Source organism: Tasmannia lanceolata, unplaced genomic scaffold (genome assembly GCF_043159265.1).
Source record: "Tasmannia lanceolata isolate RefF3 unplaced genomic scaffold, GAP_Taslan_0.1 ptg000006l, whole genome shotgun sequence".
NCBI lineage: Eukaryota > Viridiplantae > Streptophyta > Magnoliopsida > Canellales > Winteraceae > Tasmannia > Tasmannia lanceolata.
The window spans coordinates 14,426,061-14,440,880 of NW_027518683.1; the positions used below are offsets into that span (position 1 = coordinate 14,426,061).

At 36.9% G+C, this 14,820-nt stretch overlaps 2 protein-coding genes across 2 annotated transcripts; both read right to left on the bottom strand.

Annotated features, from left to right (window-relative positions):
* Positions 1–2,206: 2,206 nt before the first annotated feature.
* LOC143878751 (uncharacterized) lies at positions 2,207–2,638 on the bottom strand. The gene has a single exon (XM_077380994.1). It carries the CDS (start codon positions 2,636–2,638, stop codon positions 2,207–2,209), a length of 432 nt encoding a protein of 143 aa, XP_077237109.1.
* Positions 2,639–5,400: 2,762 nt separating this feature from the next.
* On the bottom strand, positions 5,401–9,891 carry LOC143878410 (chaperone protein dnaJ-like protein). The gene is made up of 3 exons (XM_077380703.1): positions 9,721–9,891; positions 5,901–6,029; positions 5,401–5,755 (listed from the first exon to the last, which is right to left on the bottom strand). The coding sequence occupies exons 1-3, from the start codon at positions 9,835–9,837 to the stop codon at positions 5,678–5,680; spliced, it is 324 nt and encodes a 107-aa protein (XP_077236818.1). The 5' UTR covers positions 9,838–9,891; the 3' UTR covers positions 5,401–5,677.
* Between the last annotated feature and the right edge of the window lie 4,929 nt (positions 9,892–14,820).

Sequence of the window (14,820 nt, forward strand, 5' to 3'; positions counted from 1 at the left end):
CTACCTTGTGATGACAAGAATGAACACAATTAGAAATTTTGAATTTTAGAAAAACCTATTTTTTAAGAGGTTTGCATTTCAAAAATAATCATATCATGATTAAGTTGTATCGGGGGCTATTGCTTTTGATATGACATGTATTCACTATTCTTTCTCTTCTATGCTTGCAAGTGTTGGAGAGGTTGGCTCTTTTTCATTTATAACCAAATGGCAGATTGAAGCCATTTTATGACCACTACCTCAATATAACTTTCTTTCCTTTCTTATTCTTACTTTTTTTTTCAAGGTGTGTGAGCAAGATATAGTAATTTCGTGGTAATGAAGTATACAACATCAGGGACGATATGGATTCAGCTAGCCAAGACATGGCTGCTAATTTTATTCACAGAAAAAGACCAAGATGGTCAGGACAAGAGAAATAAATTTGTAGCACCCTTGAAGTATACAAGAAGTTCTTTGAACCATTTTTTTCTTTTTTTAAAAAATTGATAGCAACTCACATATTCCTCTATAAGTTAGACAATCCTAACACCAAACATCATGAGGAGACAACTAAAGTATTTAACACTAACCAACCTTGAGAGGAAATCTTCATACAAATAACCAAAATAGAACAGGTAGACCATTCAAATAACTGAAATAAAAGATCCGAAAATAAACATTACAATTTAGGATAAAAAACACTCTCACAAAATATGAAAATCAATTTTCACATGAAAGATCATTCAATCACTTTCATAGTCATCATTTTCCAAAATTGCTTCTGGAAGCTAGTGTCCTGTTTCAAACCCCTTCTAATACAAACTGAAATTTCTTCTTTTTTTTTAACAACCATCGTAATCTAGCTTTAGTCTCTATATATATTTTCATTTCACACCTCATTTTTAAATACATTCAAATCATAGTAGGGAAAGGCACACACGCACCTTTTTTTTATATCAGTTTTCACATTTTGTTTACTAGTCTCTTATTTATACATTCGAGTATGTTCGTTACAGCTCCAACCTATCAGTTCTACACCTTAGAACCAACCTGAATCCATATAAAGGCTCTATTTACTACCTGACTAAAGAGGGGTTTTCAAGTCTCAAAACAAAACCTCAAAATATAGTTATCCACCTGAAATAGGGTTTCTAACTCAGGGTTTTCAAGTCTCTAAACAGGGTTTCCAAGTCTCTAAATGGGGCTTACCAAATATCTAAAGAGGGATTTTCAAGTCTCTAAATGGGGCTTACCAAATATTTAAATAGGGGTTTTCAAGTCTCAAAACAAAACCTCAAAATAGGGTTTTCCACCTGAAATCGGGTTTTTAACTCTCTAGGAGGGGGTTTTCAAAGCTTTTCACCTCTCTAGGAGGGGTTTTCAAATCTCTAGAAGGGGGTTGTCAAAGGTTTTAAGGTCTATAAAAGAGGGGTTTTCGAGTATCTAAATGGGGCTTACAAAATATCTAAACAGGGTTTCCAACTCTCAAAACAAAACCTCAAAATAGGGTATCCACCTAAAATCGGATTTTCAACTCTCAAAATAGGGTAATCCATCAGAAATCATTAGAGGAACAAAATACAAAACCCTAAACAAGATAAAACAGATATTGGCAAAACAAAAGCATTGCAAAACCCTAAAAAAAATTGAAAAACAAAACCGAGATAGAGAAAATGGGAAAAGAAATAAAAAACTCACGTGTTCGTCGACTTTTTCCACCTCTAATGGTGGCTGCAAGTGAAGGAGATGACCGGTAGGTTAAAACCCCAAAGTAAAAAAATAGAAACAGTAAAGAAGAGGGAAGAGGGAAGAGGGAAGAGGGAAGAGTAAAAAAGTATAAATGAATGTGGTAAGAGGGAAAAGGGCATTTTCGACCCCAATTTTCCATCCGTACTTTTTTCGTCCCCCATTAGTAATTTTTAAAAAGGCTGGGTCCAGTTGATAATTCTGCCTAATGTTTGTCCCCCTTTGGTAATTGGTCCAAAAAAAAATAAAGAGAGTGAAAAAGAATACCCACCTTATCTGCTCAAATCCCAATTCTTTCAAGTGGATTTTATCAGCTCAAACACATAATAAGAAATCATCCATTAAATCATCACAATTCAAAAGAATCTGAGTTTAAAAAACCACAAATCTACTGAGTCATGAGTTAAAAACAGAGTCATCTTGTGTCCCTCGGCCAAAATCATACAACAATAACGGCAAAAAAGAAAATCCAGAGCATTCAAGACCCAGTAGAACTCTTCACAGCATCCCACATCTGCCAAAAAGCCCCCAAAACATGAGGAAAAACTCTTTCAGCCCCTCTCACAGTCAAGCCCGAGGCAACCCCAATAGCTAGGGTTTCTAAATACCCGGGCTTAGAATCGACCTTCATCTCCAAAATCGCGATTCGGGTGTTTACATTATCGAGCTTTCGAGAGGTATCTGATATTGGTTTATCATTTTTGCCTCGACCAGAGCCCACAACCTTCATCAAGATGGTCTGGAGATGTTCAATCGCCTTCAGAGAAGCTTCCTTTGAATTTAAGCCTTGAGACTCGTAGTGGGCTACGAGCTCTAATGGAGTTGGGGGTTTTCTCCTTTGAGTTTGTTTCTGTTTGGGAGAAGGTGATGGCATTTTAGGAAGAGCACTTGGGGTTGGGGCTTTCTCCATTACAATTTCAGGGTTTGCTTGATTTCTGCAGACTGATAAAACCCTAGCTAGGGTTTTGAGTTGGAGCTTAAAAGGACTTTTAACGGTGGCGATGATAGAAGTCCTAGATTGAGCTTTGCTGGGAGGCGAGCTATACTAAAAAGCTTCTAATGAGGTTTGATCGGACGAACCTAGATGCTTGATCCTTGATCCATCAGGCCTCTTTTAGGGTCCCACTAACAAAAAAATTAAAAATAAATAAACCATTGATTTTTTTAGTTATTTATCTCAAGCATTGGATGGGGACAAGACCGTTTGGGTAGAGCTGACAAAAAGTGACCCGGACCTGCAGGTCCACCCGTAATTTATGGGCCCGTTGGAATTTAACCCGGCCCATACGGGTCCCATCAAAACTGGGCCAGGCAGGGTGGACCCGCAGGTACCCCTAAAAACTCAAATGATCTAGATTATATGGTTAAAGCCCTTATAGGCCGGTATTTTTCAAAAAGTACTGTACAGACCGCATCATAGGATGATCTAAACTGTCCAATTGATAGAAGACAATGTAAATTGGTTGTGCCCCAAAAATAATTTCCATAGGATGATCCTAGCCCTCTGATCTATAGAGGTTTCCATAAATAATAATATGCAATTCCTCCATAGATCATAGGGCTAGAATCATCCTGTGGTAATGATTTTTTTGGTCACTACCTATATACGTTATGGCCCATCACATGGATGGCTTGGATCATCCTATTATAGTGTGGGAATAAATACAGAAAAAGAAAAAACGAGTGACCCGCAGGTCCACCTTGCCCATACGGGTGGGGTCCTGGTTCACAAGATAGTGACCCGTAAGATTTCGGATCATTTGTGACCCGGCCCATACGGGTTGGGTGAAACCCGGCCCGGCACACCCGGGCACTAGGAGTCTCAAACTTTTCAGACTCCTAATGCCTGTAATTCCAACTAAAAAGTGGAATTGTACTTATCCTTACTTTTTGAAGATAATGTGTATTGCCGTAGCATAACCTAAACGGAAATACAAGGCAACCAAAGATAGGGTCTTATCTATGAAACCTATCCTGCAATCAAACACTTCCCTATTGTTGTTCTCCTACAAGTGTAAAACAACATATTCGAAAAAACAAAACCGGTAGTGCAAATATGACCCACCTCCTCGCTCTGTTGTGGGTCCCATAATTTGGTCCAACAGGAAAAGAGAGGAGGAGTCACGGAGGACTCAAGTGGGTTTAAAAGCATAATTGATTGGGAATGTTTCATGAAATTATATGCTCATCCCTGCTTTTTCCAGCAGTTTAAGGCCTCTTAAAGCAAACAAGAGAGATATTTTTAGAGGATTTATTGGCCATTAAACGATTTTAGTGCTCTGGATAACAAGTTGGGATTCACATGGGAAGCGACACCTCTTTTACACTACTATAATATGTAAAGGGTATAAACCCATTCAGATCACAACTTCCTCTCCACCGTCCCAGAAAAAGGCCTGAAGAAATCTAACACTCTCTTTCAAAATGTTGAGCAATTGTCAATGAACCATGTGAATTTGTTAATCCCATTGAACCTGGTTTTTAGTCCCTCAATTATGTAAGTTACTTACCAATATTGATAATGGTACAACATTTAGCTTTATGCATTTTCTACTATATATTTCATTTACAAGCCTTTCTAACCCTACAAAATCTATTCTAATTACTATTTTTCAAAGCAATTCCTTCACATCGGTGTGTCAGAGACGCACATAACTAAAATTTTCATTATATATTATAGTTTTGGATCATGCTAAAGTAGCTTGACTATTGTAGCAGATTGAGATTGAAGGAACTAGATTGCACTGTATAGAAATATTTGCACAGAGATTCCTAAACCATTTTGCGTGTTCTCTTGTTCTATATAAAGTAATGAATTCAAATTCCATGATGAAACCCTGCTTTATAGGCTTCCTTAGAAGAGTTCCTCAGTGATAACAGACTATTGAGAGAAAATGCTTTGCATGCTTTATGCAGCTTACTATTACATATAAAGAAATTGACTAGGATTTGACGTGTGCATATAGAATATAGTTGATTTCGCTCTACTTTGTTTTTCATATTTTATGCTTCTTGGTTGTAGAATATTGCATAATTTATAAGAGAGATGACATCTCTAATCTGTTTCAAACTTTCAATATATAATCCCCACTTCATTTATAAGAAGAATTCGATTCAATTCAGCCCTTTTATGGATTTTATGATCCACTTCAATGTGATGCAAGTGTTACACAAGGTGTGTAAGGTACCTTTTTTTTGGGTGAAAGTGGATAAATATTTATTAACTAGAAGCAATCCTAAGAAACTTGACAATGTATGTATACCGAGTCAGTGATGAACTAAAACATCATATTAGTAGTTGAAATCTTGAATCGAAATCATGGATAAAGCATTTTACATTGCGAAAGCACGACTATTGATATTCATAAAGAGAATGGTGCTAATGTAGAAGATCTGTTGCCATAAAATTTCCCCTGCTGACTAGATTCAAAGAAACATTTTGGTCAACGACAGGAGCAGTCATCAGACTCCCCTTAGACTTCAATTTTTTTTTAACATGTTAATAAAAGTAGTAGCAGTCTGTAAAACATGTTCTTTTTCTTGGTAACAGAGAGTAGCCCACCTTACACTTGGTGGTCAAAGGTAATTAATGGCTTGAAAGTTAGAACCATCCAAATCTACAGACCCAATCAATATAAAGTGCAATGCTTAAAGTGGGCGAGACAATGTCACTGAAAAAATGGTAACACTGCCATGTTCCTAGCAACCCATTTAATACAAATATGCTTAACAAAGTGCAAAACCATCAATTTTTTAGTGAAGGGATGCTGTCATATGCTTTTCTATTGCTATTTATGAAAGTTACATCAAGAAATAATATGGCACCTCTTAAATTACCTACTCCTGAAAAATTGCATAACCTAGAACATGTTTGCAGCTTGCTTGGGAGCCATGGAAATAGAAAAGTACAAAAAAAATTCAAAAGAAAGGAATGGAAGTAGTTAAACAGTCAGAGCTCACCATCACTGTAGTCTGGGAAGGTGACACATTTGTAAACTTTGCACTCTGGACACAATACATATCCAATCTGCATTCAAGATAGGTTCATAGTGAGCTTGGAATGAAATACTTCCATGAGGTAATGGGAGAAATATCATGTACTCAAATATCCATGAAAAGTTAAACTCCCTCTGTTTGGTTTCCCCAATGTTCTGAAATTTAAAGGGACTTACAGCTCTGCAAGATGGACATCGACGGTAAATCCGGTTGTTTTCGGCCTTTACATTGGTCTTCTGTCCATTACAAAAATCACAAACCAACCATCCTCTGCCATTGCAGGGTTCACAAATAATTCCAGCATCCTGTTTTCAGAAATAAAACAATTAAAAATGGTGGTAAAAATGGTTTTAAAAAAGAGCTGAGATTTAAGGGATTAAAATGAACTGCTGGAAATTTATACATATTGATTTATGGAGAGATCACTTGGCATTAAAGGTTGGGAAATACAGATGTTATAAAAGATTTATGAAAAATATGAAGTGTTTTACCCTGACCACATTTGGTTTTTTCACCTGAACTTTGAAATCCTTAACCTTGAAATACGTTTCTAAAGTTTGGAGGTTTCCGGGTTTCCCATGTCCAACACTCCATGTCCATGTCGACTCCCGACACTCGTGTCCGTGTCCACAAATCATAGTCATAAAGATGAGAAATCTTTCCCAGAATTTTCATCAGCTCACCTGGGTACATCTTGTCTGGCAATTTTTTGGTTTCTTATGACACATTTTTGACGTATCACCCGCTAACTCGAGGCCTGACCAGCAGAATGAGTGATTTTAACCATTTGTCAGGACAAAGCTAAAATGATAGTGGAATATCCAATTCTCTTTGGTTATATGAAGCATATGGCCTGAGGGAAATGCAGGGATACACTCCATAGTTCAACAAAGCATACAAACATGATTACATGCATTGTTGGAGGTTTCAGAAAGACAATTCTTTCAACCATGTTTCAAATGGGTTTACCTTGCTTAATTTTTTAACGATTGAATGAAGTCCTGTGCATGTTCTTCTAATGGCGGTTCCCTTCCAAAAGTTGGGAGATTGGCCAAATTGTTTTCATTTTTAGTTGGTTAAGTTGCATGTACTGAGAAAGAAGGTTAGCTTCAAAATGGATAATCTTGACCATGGAGTAGAATGCAATGGCTATAGTGTGGAATTACATGCCAAATTTGAACTCTCCACTGCATACCCTTTTAGGTTCTTATGTTTGCATTCCCTATCTCTTTTATTTTCAATAGTCTACTCTTTCATTCTATCGAAGAAAATATGGCAAAGTACTCATGTTCTTGATCTGTCAGTCAAGGTCAAGACTACAATATATACAATCAAGCAAGTCATGCTCTGAGAACATATGGGTTGATACTCAACTGAAATGGTGTATATAATGAATCTTGAGGGGACGGGAGGAATGTGTTTCAACAGAAACAAGATTGACATAATCTTATCCATGCAATATGATAAGGCTATATCAAATGCATGCAGAGCTCCTCAGTTCAACTTAAGTTTCTAAATACGTATATGACAGAGAGCACGCAATCATAGTTGACATTGTTAGATTACCAACTTCTCCAAAAGCTTAAGCTGTTGGAGAAAGGCATCATTTATCTTTTATACTTTAACACTCCCCCTCACGTGTGGCCCACTTGGCAAACACGTGGCACATGTGGTCCCACTTTGGGCTGACCATCGCATGTGGAGTTTTGCTATCCGAGCGGTTTGAACTCGAGACCTTTGGCTCTGATACCATGTTAGATAACTACATGGTGCATAGAGAGAGAGAGAGAGAGAGAGAGTTAATGAGAGACGAAGGAGGGGAGAACAAGTCGTATGGTTGAGAGTTGCGTTACGACTTGTTCTCCCCTCGATCGTCTCTCATTAACTCTCTCTCTCTCTCTTTGCACCATGTAGTTATCTAACATGGTATCAGAGCCAAAGGTCTTGAAATAAACCCTATGTAAATAATGAAAAGTGACTATCAGTGCAATTGTTTCCAGGGCATCAGAGAAAATCCCGAGGATATCTTCTTCATCGGTTCATCTCCACATTATGGGCATGCTTTTTTATGCTTACCTCTATCAGTTCTTCATGAAGTACCCATCTTCATCATCCTACAAGATTATGGTGCCTCTTCCAGTCATGGAGATAAGGAGAAATTGAAAACTTTAAAAAACAGCAACTCAAGCCTCATTTTAAGCTGTTAGGAGGCATTCCTTGTAAAAAATAAGGGATTGGTTCTTTTGAGTTTGTACTTTGTGTCACATATGTCTAGTGCCATGAGCAAAGTACCATAATGAATGGCACACAAACTTATCTTGTGTTGGTTGTCTGAAGCGGCATGTCTTTTATGCTAGTACGATGCGAACAGGCAGATCTGCATTAGTAAGCTGTTATTTGTTAAGCTTAATATTTTAGACTGTTTTCAACTAGACTGAAGATCTCATAATGTTGTGGTTGTGGGGAAGAGAAAGCATTCCATTCAAAGCTGGGCATTTCAAATGGAGCTGTGCATGAGACGGGCATCTGGAACAGTCATAATTTAAGGCTTGTTTATTGAAATACTTGTGTACTCTATGTTAGTTTTGGCATCTAACCAGTATTTTAGTTTTGGGTTTTGGATTTGGGGTTTTTATGTGGTTGTTATTAGTGGCTCTTCTAGTCATTGCATTTCGAGAAAAAACATGGAGTTGCTGTTAACATCAATTACTTATAAATCGGGATAATTGAACAGAAAGAGCAACTTCAGTGCCAAATTAGCATGAAAACGATTAGCTCGAAAGTGCTATGGAGTGTTCACATTGACGAGAAGGTTTAGCACCTCAATGTCGACTTGTCACAATCTAGGCAAAGAAAGAACACTATTTTTGTAGTTTCTATGATGTACTTGGAGATAGTCGGTGTAACCTATTAAACTCTTTATAAGTATACCCTAATTTACACAGTCCAAGAACATTTTTCCCAAGTCCAAGACTAGATCTCAGTTTGACACATTCCATATTTCACCAAAGACCTTAGGGTGAGTTTCAAAACACCTTAGTTTCCTTGGTTTTAATGAAGTTTATCAAAGGAAATAGCTTGATCAAGAGAGAAAGGAGAAAGAGATAGGATAAGGGCAAAAACAAGCCCCAAGGAGTGAGATACTCTCCCAAACCTTTTTTTTTTTTTTTTTTTTCAAAAGTTCATTGAGAAAATGTATTAAGCGGAGTTTTTATCTAAGTTTTGAAGTTTTATGAAGTTCTATTGAAGAAAACATCACTAATATGTCTCCAGAACAGACGAGTTTAAAAACTTTTTTTAAAAGACAAGTTTTTCTAACAAAGGTCTAAGTCTAACCACAACTTTAGTAGAACCATGTAGCCATCATTCCCATAACAAGCAACATTATCATTCCAATTTGAGCCATAAATAAGCATATTCTTTTAAGTGAACAATCTTACAGAGCAATTTGGTTCCATAGACCTGCTTGATATTGGAATTTCCATGTAAATAATGTGAGATCCAGGTCATCAAATCCAACCTCATGATTTACACTGAAGATTGAGATAAATGAAACTATTTGATCACTAAATAATCCCCACTTGGAAAATGAGTAACAAGAAAACAGATGATAGTCCAAAATGCAGTTAATCATCTAAGACTCATGTCATCACTTCCCTAATCTCATATATTTGACTGAACATGGAGATAGCTGAAACCCATTTGAGCTAAATGTATGTATTTTTTTATTTTTTTTATATACACAAACATAGATAGAGGAAATCATCCAAAACCCATGTCATAAACACTTTAATATCATAATAATGGTGAAAATTGACAGCCAAATAGACCAAAATGTTTAGCTTCATATGGCAATTACAGTGGGGGGAAAGGAATTTGGGTTCTGAGTTTGTTTCCATTTCGGATACAAGATGATATGACGATTAGAAGAAAAATGAAAAAGGAAAGAAAAGTAAGAATATCTAGTATTTTAATTGAGAGAATTGAACTCTTTACCTGGTCTAGGGATTTTTTGAGAGGGGCACAATGTGCAGGAAATAAAGAGCGGTTCTTCATTGAAAGTTGGGATGGCAAGAGATGGAGATTCAGCTTTGTGGGGATAAAAGTCGCCATTCGAGTTGCAAAGAGAATCTCTCTCTCTCTCTCTCTCTCGATCGAGTCTCGACTCTCGAGTGGATGATGTTAAGAGAGTTTTTATATGTGATGGGCCACAACGTAAATAGCTTGTGCCCAAAAAAATCATTTCTATAGGATGATACCAACCCTCCGATCTATATCTATAGATGAACTGCATATTATGGAAACCTCTATAGATCGGAGGGCTAAGATCATCCTATGCAAATGATTTTGGGAAAAACCTATTAAGTTGCATTCCATCACTTCACATGAACGGTTCGGACCAATGTTAGAATATGTGGGATCCAACGGTTGGATTGGATTAAGATCTCACCGTTGGATCATCTTGGAGGTAGATTGGGTAAGTTGGCTAAATGAATCAACTAGATAAATAAGGCAATGGATAGAAGAGACAAACAAGAGAGATTAGAAAGTAGATTTGATTAGGTAGGTTTGATGAGGATTCTTTCCCTCCGTATAAGTACAAAATGATCCTCTTGTAATAGTACTTAGTACTTTTTGAAAATTACGGGACTATGGCTTATACCATATAAAATCTCGAAGTTAAGAATTTGAACTTCATAAGTACCCTTCGTTGTTTTGGAATAACAAAAATACCACAAGTTCGAGCCGAGTCGAGTTTGGGCGTAAGTTTCAAGCGTGCTAGTTAGGAGTTTGGGACGGGTGGAGCAAGGCCCGTTTGGAAATTAGGTCAGCTATGGGTATGAGATACTCCACCAGAGGATAGTCCTGCCTGAGTACGATTACTTTTTAGAAGAGATCGAGCAGGCATCAGAATCAATGGTAGTAAACTAGTAATCAATACTATGAGACCGTTGATCATATAGAACATAGTAAGTGACTCAAATGGTATTTGTCCCATGCTAAACAAACGGAATACTCATGCAGTCCAGAAATCCGGACGCTCTTCGTTGCGCAGCAGCGGATGTAAAATGATAAAATAAATAAATAAAAAGGAACCCTTCGAACATCGTCGTAGGAAATAGGATACTTTGAGCACCGTCGAAGGGGATGAGATTTACTTCAATCCCGTCGAAGTCAAGTTTCTTAGAGCAAACTAGAAAATACTTCTGAAGGTGCTAATCCAAGCAACCAAAAGTTCTCAAAAGAAATCAAAAGCCTAAAGGCAAATTTCATTCAATAATTCAAAAGTCCATTATAAGGCTTATATAACATATATTTATAATAAAAGAAACCCTAAAAGCTAACTTGATACCCAAGCAACTAATCATAACTGTCCATCTAAAATAATATAAATAAAACTTAAAACTTGACTAAAACTTACCTAAAATAGTAATCCTGTAATAGATACTAACCAAATAGATACTAACCAAATCCTAAAATTGCTTATAACTTAGCCAAATCTAGTTCAAATCTCGTCATCTTGAGTTCTTTAGATAGTTAATCCAAAAACCTTTCTAAGAATACCAAAATCGTGCCAAAAGAACAAAATTTGATGCCCTAAAAATCTACTACAAATAAAATGACGAAAATACAAATTAAAAAATAAGAAACTCGTTCCACACCTACGAATTGAACGATTCTTGGTGATTTCCGTCTGCATCTGATACGCATACGATAAAGAACTACCAAAATCAACGGTTTAGCTTTGGTTTGCAGTATCCTAAAAGACCATCTGGATAAGGTACTGTCAATGGTGTTTTGCTTGTTTATTGGTCTTTGATCAGACCAATGGATCCGATCAAAAAACATGGCGGTGCCGTTGGGACCCACGGACTTGACCAAGAAAAATGTGGCACTAGCGAGCCCAACAACATCTTTGCATTTCCTTGTTTAGAATTTTTAAACAAATAAGCATCCATCTAAAGTGACTGCCACTATCGGAATCAATCCAATCGTTTGTTTTTTGGGTCCCACACGCGGACGCAGTAATTAAGACCTTTGATCTTGTAGGCTATCTTCAGGGAACCCCACATGACCGTGGTCCCATGCACAAAAAAGTTGACTCTTACTGGCAATCAAGACTGTCAGTAAGGCTCCTTTTCTTTGGACCTAAAAATGGGCGAAAAAAAAAAAAAAACACGGACAGGTGTGGCTCTTTTGCCTAAAGTCACGGATGCGCGTGGTCCACGGGTGCCTGCGCGCATCCGTAGGGAATAGTCCTACCCCTGGACACCCTTCGTCATCAAAAAAATGGGCATGAAATTTGTTTTATGTTGTAAAGATAGAAGAACATAAACAAATTTTACGCCCATTTTTACGTCGAAGGGAACGGAGCCTAAAGGAGAAATTTTTCGCCGGTAAAGATTATACCAGCGGATTAAGGGCGTTCATCAATCAGCCAATAAATGTGTCGTCGGGTGTAGCTTTTACTAACGGATATTTTGTTCACCGGTGGCTCGTTCCTTTCGACTTAAAATTGGATGTAAAATTTGTTTTGTGTTCATTTTTACAACATAAAACAAATTTTACGTCCATTTTTATGTCGAAAGGAGCGGATAAAGGTAGCATTTTACTAGACGACAAATTGCCACTATATATATATATATATATATATATATATATATATATATATATATATATATATATATATATATATTTTTTTTAAATAAATAGGGCAATGATAAATTGGCACCCCTTGTGGGATAATTCGCACCCCTTCTAGCGTGAATTGACGTTAAAAAGCGTTAAAGTTATCCACATGCCCTCCTTTACAGGAGTGTGAATTATCCAAAACTGAGAAATTTAAAGTGTATATGATCCGCAGGCATGGGAACGTAATGGAAAGAGTTAACCCTGTAGCACCAAATGGGACTAAACCCATTGGTTTAGATATGTAAAATATAAGGAACTGAAACCCGGTAGAGCGGAGATCTCATTCGTAGTATAAAAGCCTACAAAAAAAATAAAAAATCAACAGTTTAGCTTTTCTTATCTAAACCCTGAGCGAGGCTTGATTGATCAAGGTGCAAGGAGCAAGGAGCAAGGAGTTAAGATGAAAGCGGAGGGACAATGGAAATGAGTTGGGGTAGAACAATGGTTCCATCACTTACACATGTCAAACATGGGTCTTGAATTGATAAACCATATCTTTCTGAGGAATCTACTTATGTATTGATTTACCCATGCTGTTCTAGTTTACATGTTAACTTAAGGGGATATTTGATTTTCAATGTTGTAGAGTACATTGTGAAGGATGAATGTATAACTTTTCTAAACAGACCTATCTAAGGTGAGGACCATGCAGATAATGTAAATTTAATCAGCCTTTATATGTGCAATATGCACTGTTGACAACACTCAAGGAGTGAAGGAAATGAAGTATAGAAGGAACTTAGAATATTTCCATATCTAAATGATAAATTATTTACCCTCTTCGGATTGCAAGAAAATTGTTTATGGCCTAGAACTTATTGAGAAAAAGGGAAATGACAGAACTATGGTTAATTTAGGGGAATACCAACATAAATTGACGGTACTAAATAAAAATTGAATGAAGTTTGTTCATGTTATCTTTTTTCGTATGTGAAATTGTAGGTTAATTTTATAAAGAGGAAAAAGATTATACGCTTGAAGCGCATTTGGTTATATACGCTTGAAGAGAGAGAAGTCTTCTGATTGGCTGAAATGGTGGGCCTAAATAATTTTTTTTTTAAAAGGGAGCGGTGTTACCGAGAGTACGTCGAAGACGCACTCTCGAAAAAAAATTAAAACAAAAACTCATTTCTCTCACTCGTTCTCTCTCTCTTCACCGTGTTTTTTTTTAAAAAAAGAACGAAACCCATATGGTTCTCCTACCAACCCAAAACCATGGACAGAACAATTTCTTCCAACAGGAAGTCTCATCTATTAGACTTGGTGCTTATCGCTCTGTCTTTGGTCCAGATAGGTGAAGAAACCATGGACAGAACAAATACAACGCCGAGAATAAAGAGCATCAACAAAATCATTGTCTATAAATCTGAACAAACCCGAAGTCCAGCAAAATGCCATTTTTTTAAATCCGAAACATAAGCAGAGAAACGGGTTATCTGTCTAAAAAAGGCCTTCCTAAAGTAAAGGATCCGATGTATAAATAAAGGATCTGTTTTGACATGAAATGGATATCTCAGTCCATCTCTGAATCATACAAAGAAAAGAAAGAATCAGTTATATTTTTCATATGGGACTAAAAAATTGAACAAAGTATTAAATATTTTCGAGTTTTCAGAATTTTAAAAGAAAGAACAAATGGTGTCTAATGCCTAAAAATGAAAAACAAGATGGGTTCACAAAATAGTTCTTATTAAGATCCAATAAAACCAATATGACATCCTTTGAAAGTGCTATAAATAGGATCCTCATATGGTTGAGACAGAGAGAGATCGGGGTAGCAGCAACCGATGGGTTTGGGTTTTTTTTTTTTAAAAACACACAGTAAGATAGAGAGAGAACGAGTGAGAGAGATGAAGAGCCGATGGGTTTTCTCATATGATTGAGACAGAGAGAGAGGGGGGTAGGAGAACCATATGGGTTTGGGTTGGTAGGAGAACCATATGGGTTTGGGTTTTTTTTAAAAAAAAAAAACACGGTGAAGAGAGAGAGAACGAGTGAGAGAGATGAGTTTTCTTATTAAGATCCAATAAAACCAATATGACATCCTTTGAAAGTGCTATAAATAGGATCCTCATATGGTTGAGACAGAGAGAGATCGGGGTAGCAGCAACCGATGGGTTTGGGTTTTTTTTTTTTTAAAACACACAGTAAGATAGAGAGAGAACGAGTGAGAGAGATGAAGAGCCGATGGGTTTTCTCATATGATTGAGACAGAGAGAGAGGGGGGTAGGAGAACCATATGGGTTTGGGTTGGTAGGAGAACCATATGGGTTTGGGTTTTTTTTAAAAAAAAAAAACACGGTGAAGAGAGAGAGAACGAGTGAGAGAGATGAGTTTTTGTTTTAATTTTTTTTCGAGGGTAACGCCGCTCCTTTTTTTTTTGAAAATTAATTGGGCCCACCA

Bases quoted from the DNA above. Each gene is read 5' to 3' on its own strand.
- LOC143878751 (XM_077380994.1), bottom strand. From the start codon at position 2,638: ATGGAGAAAGCCCCAACCCCAAGTGCTCTTCCTAAAATGCCATCACCT.
- LOC143878410 (XM_077380703.1), bottom strand. From the start codon at position 9,837: ATGGCGACTTTTATCCCCACAAAGCTGAATCTCCATCTCTTGCCATCC. The intron at 6,030-9,720 runs GTAAAGAGTTCA...TTCTGAAAACAG, and splicing joins TCAAAAAATCCCTAGACCAG to GATGCTGGAATTATTTGTGA. The intron at 5,756-5,900 runs GTAAGTCCCTTT...TCTTGAATGCAG, and splicing joins GATGTCCATCTTGCAGAGCT to ATTGGATATGTATTGTGTCC.